Genomic DNA, 8,851 nt, shown 5'->3' with positions numbered 1-8,851 from the left:
CCCTGATATTGTGACCCAGAAACAGTACGGAGTGAACCCGGGGCTTAAGCCAATGGGGAACTACGCGTCTAGCATCAACGTAGCCTATCATATTTGTTCTGAAGCTAAGCGTTGTCATTGTGTTTTTTTAACTTAAGATACAAACTAAATCATACATACAAACTACAGATCTATTGAGCAGCAGCAAGGTGGGTATAAATACGACTGTTATTCACAAAGCCAACAGGTTTAAGGATTAAAAGTACTGTGACCGTCAGTGTCATTTACTGACATCTAGTGGACTGATGTCGGTATTGTAAGATCAGAAAATCTATTAAAAACTATTACACTTTACAAGAAAAGTGGTAAGATGTAATTGAATATTTTATTTGTCTTTAGAGGTGTGATTCATTGTAATACAGAAAAAGCCGATAGTAATCTTATGAAACAAACGTAACAAAGTAAAGTAGTAAAGGACTATACTCAAGTATTTTAGATATCTGAACTTTACCTATGTATATTTAAAGCAGATACTTTTTACTTTTAATTGTACTTTACTAAATTACATCAGAGAGCAGGTATCTGTCATTACTACTCCACTAGATTTTTTAAACACTAGATTTTTGATTTGTCTCCATGGAGGTTATTGCTTTGCCTTGAATTTTCCACAGTATGGCATTAAACATATATATCTAGCATGTGTTCATTACAGATGTTTCTGTTGCTCACAAATACAATAATTCCTTCCTGAAACTCTTCACAGATCTGAACTGTAATGCTGCATAGTGCTGTAACCTGCTTGTCTCCCTTGTGATGGATAGGTTTAATCTAAATCTAATCTAGGTTAATCTAATCTAGATTTAAACTAGTATACTATGGAACATTATAGACAAAGCAATAACATTTCCATGGAGACAAGCAGGTGGCGGATCCTCTACTAGAAACATTACGCAGTGCACCTTAGTGTCCTAGTACTCCATCCACCACTGACTAGGAATATACTTAAATTACACATCATGAATGAATGATTACACATCAAGAAAAATAAGAAAGAAAGATAAGAAATTTCACAGTTATACTATCTACAAATCATGATCTATGGCGTATGGAATCTCAGTTAGTCACACATCAAAGATTTCCTGTAGTCAAGGATGTCACAGGGTAGACTTGTGAACGGAAACTGATTTTTAAATGCAACAACCCCTCACTCTACCCCATCCTCATGCATACATCCTGCACTGCAAAAAGAAAATACAACATGTGAGTACACGTTACAATAATTACTAAATGAGAGCTAGAAAAATATTTTTTGCATTATAAGACCTGAGCTGCTTATTTATTTAATTATGAGATCATTCTGATATATATTTGTTGCTGCACATTCCTTTTAGCAGTCCTGTTATGGATTGTCCTGGTTTAGAATTATTGTCAGTCATGGCCTAGTTTCAATATTAGGTTTATAGTTTGCTATGATTTTTTCTGTAACAAAAGGCCCACATTAAATTTAAAGAGACTTGAATTTCCAATCCAGTCCAACTTTATTTGTAAAGCACATTTTATAAACAAGACCAAGTGCTGTACATAGCAGTGTAACATTTAACTCTAAAAAATCAGCAGAATTATGTTTCAGATAAAAGGAACTCATAAAACCAAACATGCAGTATAAAAATAATAAATTAAATGAATAAAAAGAATACAAAGCAATGAATACATTTGGAATTTATATATTTTATCTCACACTTGTCCTTGTTGAATCCCATGTTATTCCTAATACAGACTTGGTTAAGTCCTTTTCTGGTTTAATCCTTGCCTAGTCCAGTTTCAGTTCTAGTTTAGGCACAATCTTATGGTACGTGTACATTTGTAAATGTACTGTACTTACGTTTCTGATTTGAGATACATTTTCTTCATTCAAAATAATTTATTGTCAATCTGTGGAGTTGCAAGTTTATATTTCAAATACAATATCCTGCTTACTAAAACACTTCGATAACAGAGCATTTAAACAAATCAGAAATGTGTTAAAACAAGTCAAATTGTTTAGGTAAAATAAGTGAAAATATCAAAACTAGTCCAAAGTTCTCAGTTAATATATTTAACCGTGTGTTCTGTGGATAAGTGCTCCAGGCCAATCTTTGTACTAATTTGCAGAAATAGCCTACAGGAAGCCATGACCTGCTCTCTCCTCTCCCCTCGCGACTCCCATCAGCTACAGTAAGAGCACAATCGGACACATGAAAGGAGCTGAGGCTGTGAAGAAAGGAATATAAACACAAAGCACGGAAGCGTTTGGGTCCAACATCTCCTTTGGTGAGTTCTACAAAGTCAATGTTATGTAATGGAGGAATGGAGGGATGTTTAAGTCTGTAATCTCTGAAATAAACACTTTAATAATCACATTACCCACGTTTAATGACATGACAACATGACATGTATCCTTTTGCTGAATTAAAATGTAATAGAATGAGCGTATAGAACAGGAAGCGCATCTGATCTAAAACAATTTTAATATTATGAGGTATTTTTACTACTTTAAGTGTATTCATTAAAATAATTATATAAAAAAAAAGTTCTGATGCATCTTCAGACGGTATCCATGGATCAGAATGATGAAAAATTAAGACTGCTGCTGTAAGAATTTGCAAATTTAAACAAAATATTTTATGTTTGACCTGAGAAAAATTATCAAATTGACACATAAAACACAAAGCTGAAACTCAAGAAATAGTCAATATATACACCACAAATTAAAGTTTTTAAATCATTTTGTAACTTAAATCATAAAAAGTCATGTTATTTCACCTATTAGGTAATTAAATGGTTAACTTTGATATTCCTCTGTTATTTTAAAGTATAACATGATTTAAAGTAATCATGACAATACTGTAATAAAGTGCAATATACAATAGGTTACTTTCGCTGTCACCGGAGTGTGTGTGTGTGTGTCTGTGTGTGTTTGTGTGTGTATGCATGTGTGTGTGTCTGCATGTGTGTGTGTGTGTCAGTGTCTAAAGTCAACTGTGACCACAAAGTTTGGGCGTAAAAATGTTGCAGGAAATCCCACTCCCATTCCCGGAGGAGCCAAAAGGAGACAATTGTAAACACAGGACAACATTAGAGCGTGGACACAATGTTTACAACTGGGACACCGTACAAATGTGTGGGATTTTTACAATTAACACATAGCAGCTTTCTGAGTAATGTTAAATGTACTTTGGAGAAATATTCAAACACAATGCAGTTCACACATTTATGCATTAGAGGGCAGTATTTGTTTATTCATACAAAGCACTATATGGTATTTTTTTGTAAATGAGCTCACCTAAATGTAATAATACAGAAACAAGGATGTCATAACTGTCATGTGTGAATCTTTTTATGACCAGCACTTGTTCATAAAAAGCTAAAACCTACTGGAACTTATTGCACTCTTTTGCTCATGAGATCTGGAAACCCAAAGAGTTCAGTCCACTTTCTGATAAGATAATTGGCTAAATTTTAGACATAACAGAATAGGGTCTTATCTCCAACAGGAAGTGTTTATGAAATATTTGGAATGTTTAGAATAAGTTAACACGTAGGCTACTCCTTTTACTAAAGATGAAATTGTACTATTAGGTTTAAAATTTCTTTCATTCTATTGGTGCGTGCATGTTTCTAAAATATGTACTCATACTATTTTTGCAAAATCTCATGCTCTTTATTTGATTTAAGACTCTCTCTCTCTGTTTCGCTCTCAGGATGTCATGTGATTAAAAATAGTCATTGTACAATTTCTGATATAAAAAGAGCTATTGTCTACAACTACTGGCTGTTCACAGACTCTAGAATGTGCTATTCTTTTTTGTGTTATGGGGGCGGGAGCAAGTATTGGTTTGGTTTGATAAGAAATATCCAAAAAGGGAAAAAAAAAGTGAAGGATTGCACTTTTTTCATTTATATTTATACAGTATTTTTCTTGCACACCCTGTTGTTGTAGACAATACAAACAAAACACTAACTGCAACTATAAGATCATTTAAAACAATATTTAAAAAATATTCAAAAAGTGCAGACATGAATATAAATGTCTGTCACCAGATTAAAATGCACTATTGGCAACCGCGTATCCAGTTTTATGTGTCTTTGAAATGTAATCCATGCTTGTGAAGCAAAATAACTGAAAGCTTTTTTTTTTTTTCCAAATTTAAATTCATTCTACTTTAATCTATTTCTGTGTCAATTAAATAGACCCAAAAGTCAATTGAAAGGGCAGTTCCAGCTCCTACTTCTGTTGTTGTGTCCTTGAGCAAGACGCTTAACCACCCCTGCTTGTGTCTGCACACACTGGTATATGAATGCGTGCATGAATAAATGAGCGATTTCTTGATATATATAAAGTGCTTAGTAAATGTGATCGTGCTGTAAAGGTGCACTGTGTAACTTTTCTGGTGGAGGGTCTGTCACCTGCTTGTTTTTCCATGTTTTTCCAGGAATTTTCCACAGTATGGCATTAATAATAAACACATCTTTCCTGCATGAATGCAAATATGGAATGGACAAGATGACAGCGTCAAACAGTCTGCTTCATTATCCATGTTTAAAATCTGTTTAAAATGTAAAACTACTGGAATGGAATTATAGTGCCTGATGGACTGATGTTCTTCTTTGCATGGTGAGCTCTCTTTGCACATAATATAGGTATGCAGTATCATATTTATGTTTCAAACCCATATAGAAATAAATAGATTAGTTAAATATAAAATAAAATAACCTAAATATAATCTCATATTAATCAATTATGAATTCATCTAAAAGAAAAAGGGAAAGATACAGAACCCTTTACTTAATTTCATTTATTAAAATGTTCTTATTTTATTTTTTATTATATTATTTCTTTTTTCTTCTTTTTCACTTATTATTATTATTTATTTATTTATTTATTTTTGCTTTTTATTATTATTATTTTTTTTATATTTATTATTATCATTATTATTATTAATTTACTGTCTTGTCTGTGGTTGTAATTTTACAAAAACTGAGCCTGTCAAGAACCTGCAAAGTGGTGATGGACCCCATATACACAAACTTGACAGCTTCTTTTGAGAGTTTTGAGATGTTTTTTTTTCAAGGTTAACACATATGGCACACATAATATATATGTGAAATGTGTGTACATATTTATATGTATGTATAAAGGTGTGCATTGTGGGATAATAATTTAAAATTGTGGGAAAAAAATAAAATTGAATTGACTGATAGAATTATATATGTTTTTATTGCTCAAAAATCCCTTGGAAAACATGCATGTATACTGTGACCTCTCCACAGATCTGACCTGTCACTCGACTAGGTGGCAATTGCATCACCTGCTTGTTTCTATGGAAATACAGAAGTTAATTGCGATACTATGGACTGTCCAGGCTAAGTTTGATCATACCATTAAAATGAAAATAACTTGACTGCAAAACCAGTGTCAATATTGAAATCTTCTCTCTCTCTTGGATGAATGAGGGATTACACGTCTTGATTCCAGGCTAAGCAATAACATCTCCACGGACACAAGCAGCAGCATCTCCTCCAGAAAAGTTACAGAGAGCAGCTTTAGAACTCTATCTGAAATCCAACAAAAACATTTCCGATTCGACAAAGTAAAGCCTTCTCACCGCACACCATCTCAAACTGGTCCAAGTAATGGATTTAGGCCTGAGCAGAAAGAACAAACCTCAGCTAGAACAAAGGCTCAGATTTAAAAGCGCTCTCTTATGTAACATTTTCACGTCTGACTGTGGCCTTCTAGTAGCTCCAGGGCGGTCAGGATCCGGCGCTGATGCTGCCGGTTAAAGACTACAAACATGATCTTTGTATAAAAACACACTCTACTCTCTCTCTGTATACTCACTCACATACTGTTTGTTTGTCCTGCAGACACCACGTAAGTCACAGCGTCTTATACATCGCTATGGAGAATGTAATCAAGCCCCTATGGTTCCCAGAGAGACGGAGCACTCCAGAAGTAAGTGAGCTTCTTTCTATAGTTCTGGTTCTTCTATAGGTTAATAGTAGTTAAAGGTCCTATATTATTACTATTAATGATTAAAATGGACTCTTGTGAGCTTTAAAGTAAGTTAGAATGTTGTTACTTCGTCAAAAACATACAGTAACTTGAGTTGGGTTTTGTTTTATTCACACGTGTTTGAGTAATCCTGGTCTGTCTACATCTCCAAAGCTCAAAATGCTCCATTCCATCTTGTGATGTCAACTTAACAGCATTTTGTTCAATAGAGATGGTCAATTCCTGGGCTAAAATCACTCAAATGATTCTAATGAAGGTGTATGGACTTTAAATACACATTGGAGCACTTCCTGTATTACCACATGGCCTTGCAAGGTGGAACAGTGTTTTCAGTTTGAGAGAAGAACTCTCAGTATGCAGGATTTGTGTGTTAAACGTGTGAATGAAACAAAACATAACTCCAGGCATGTTTTTGATGCAGAAACAACAGTATAACACTTGATGGAAGAAAGGAAAAATCTGTACTAAATTATTAGTAAGAAGTAGTAGCATCAACATGTTCTGTAGTGATTGTAGTGGTGGAATTTGGTATGAAAAACCTTTTGAACCTGCAGAGCCATAACGATACTAAAAACTTCAAGGTAAATGTTTTAAATTGACTGAACTTTGATTAACCTAAACCACCCAAAATTAATTCCAGGAAGGAGCATTAGGTTATAAGAAGTATAATTATGATAACAGTAGTTGGCAAATTATAACTTACCAGGCTGTAATAGATAACAGAAAGAGCACCATTGCCCTCATCATTAAAGGTTAACTGTGTACGCTTTTTCTGGTGTAGGGTCTGTCTGAATTGTGATGTTCTAGACAGGCTGGTGCCACCTAGTGCCTCCGCTCAATTTCATTTCTCTCTAGTGACTAGGTCAGGAATCAGAATACACTAGACGGTTTACAAGAACCCCGGAAGTGCGAGTTCGGGCAAAAGCCAATCAGCGGAGGGCCATACATTCTGTGTTGGTAATGATTCCCGAGATCGAGGATTTAAAGCCGGAACAAAGAGAATGTTTGGTGAATTTTATCAAGGGGAAAGACGTTATTGCCCTTCTTCCTATGGCAGGTGTCTCCAGCCTGTAGCTCAGAAACTACCAGTAGCTCTCCACCCCATCTAAGCTCGCCAAGGGATTTTGAAAATTATACCACTGCACTGAATAATAAATTTTGGTTAATTACATGCCTATTACCATTGTATTTTAAAGCCCAACTTTGTGCACTGATAAATGGACAATGGCTTATGTTTTATAGGCATTTAACTGTACCCAAAGGCTCACCGTCTTTCTTATAATCGTCTCAATTTCTTGCGACTGCTAAAATGAGTAGCTCGCTGGCATTTTTGTTTTGTAAACGTAGCTCACTGGAGGAAAAAGGTTGGGGACTCCTGTCCTACGGGATTTGGGAAAAGCTTAATATACCAGTTAGCCCAGTTAGCGCCACATTACATACATCACGACCAAATAGCAGCGACTGGTTTAGTAAAAAAAAACGTACCTGTCTACTGTCGAGCGAACAAATTCTAATGATGCTATGAAGTGAAATCATAGTAAGCCTGGTAAATCAGGCTAGTAATGTTCCACAGGCATTAACCATATCCAGCACATATGTATTCATTTGTAGATGTTTCTTTTGTGAAAAACCTTTAAAAAAACATTTATTTTTGCTTTGGACTGGGTCGCCTCTTCATAGATCTGCCTCTGTCAGTTTGGCCTGGTGCTATTACCAGTCTGTGAGGAGATAGAGATGTTTAAGAAGCTTCAGTGCACCTTTACGGGTTGGTTTTCTCCTTGGAGGCACAATGTTTATGGAAATAGTTGCCTATAGCCATGCTGCCTACATAACATATACAGTGATCTTTTTATGACCTTATTCTATATTAATAAACGGTACACGAGCTTTCCCATGCTATAACTCACATAGGTAAACAGCCGAAAGTTCAGCTTCTCTCCCTTGCCCTTGAGACTATTTATCAGTTTGTCCATGCGCCTTCAGACCTGGCCGCGGCAGACAGCTGGACGGCCTGATAAGTCTTAACTCGTACAGTTTATAGCCCGGGTAACCTTAGGCTGCAACGCGCACTAGACCATGAGGGATTAGACCGGGTGGAACATTTTGCCCCTTTTTCTATTTACCCTGACCCACGGTGCCAGCGCGCAATTAGACGAACAGCTGACCACAGATCTGAAAGCTTATTTGACGTGCTTATGTGTGCCCCGTGCTAATCTCCATGGTCGAAACGGAGGATTTTGTTAATTAAAAACCATTTTGCTCGTATTATCACTTTACGCATTCCACGACATGAAAGCCACGCGTTCAAACAATCGTAGTCTATAAGTAAACATATACAATTGGATGCCATGGTAAAGCCGGGGATCTTCATGCGCACCTGTTACGCATGTACAGCAACTATGCCCATATCGTATACAGTGTGTGTCATAGGTTTTCATGTTTTTATCTTATTATTCGTTGGTTTGGTTGATACATGTAGTAAATATGTATCATAGTTTTACATCAGTTAGGCTAATTGACCGTTTGTGGAAGAATACATAGGCTATCATGACTGCAAGGTGACAGTTATAATTGCATTTATGCACATAATAACCAGGATTTAACTTCAACAAAATTTAAAAACTACTATTAGCGTTTGGTTAAATAAAAATGTGTTGATAAAATGAAAGTCTGCTTTGTTTTATTCACATATGTTTAACACGCCAACCTGCATATTTAGTCCTTCTCTCAAACTGAAAACACTCTGTTCCCCCTTGTGATGTCATGTTTAAACACTGGAAGAGCTCCACTGTGTTTTTAAACTCCATGCACCTTCAC

At 35.6% G+C, this 8,851-nt stretch overlaps 1 protein-coding gene across 3 annotated transcripts in view; it reads left to right on the top strand.

Moving 5' to 3' along the window:
• The first annotated feature begins 2,177 nt into the window (after positions 1-2,177).
• rapgef3 (Rap guanine nucleotide exchange factor (GEF) 3) overlaps positions 2,178-8,851 on the top strand; it is a 45,193-nt gene continuing 38,519 nt past the window's right edge. The window contains exons 1-3 of one of the 3 annotated variants that reach the window (XM_055165488.1): positions 2,178-2,289; positions 4,452-4,633; positions 5,887-5,974. In XM_055165488.1, coding sequence (XP_055021463.1) covers positions 5,921-5,974 — 54 coding nt within the window. In that variant the 5' untranslated portion in view covers positions 2,178-2,289; positions 4,452-4,633; positions 5,887-5,920. Of the gene's footprint in view, positions 2,290-4,451; positions 4,634-5,852; positions 5,975-8,851 lie in introns of those variants that run through there. The other 2 variants (XM_055165487.1, XM_055165485.1) reach the window with 2 other exon arrangements.

The sequence above is a fragment of the Boleophthalmus pectinirostris genome, unplaced genomic scaffold, assembly GCF_026225935.1.
Source record: "Boleophthalmus pectinirostris isolate CB_2022bp ecotype Guang Dong unplaced genomic scaffold, ASM2622593v1 HiC_scaffold_8, whole genome shotgun sequence".
Classification (NCBI taxonomy): Eukaryota; Metazoa; Chordata; class Actinopteri; order Gobiiformes; family Gobiidae; genus Boleophthalmus; species Boleophthalmus pectinirostris.
This window is presented reverse-complemented; position numbering and strand designations above follow the sequence as displayed.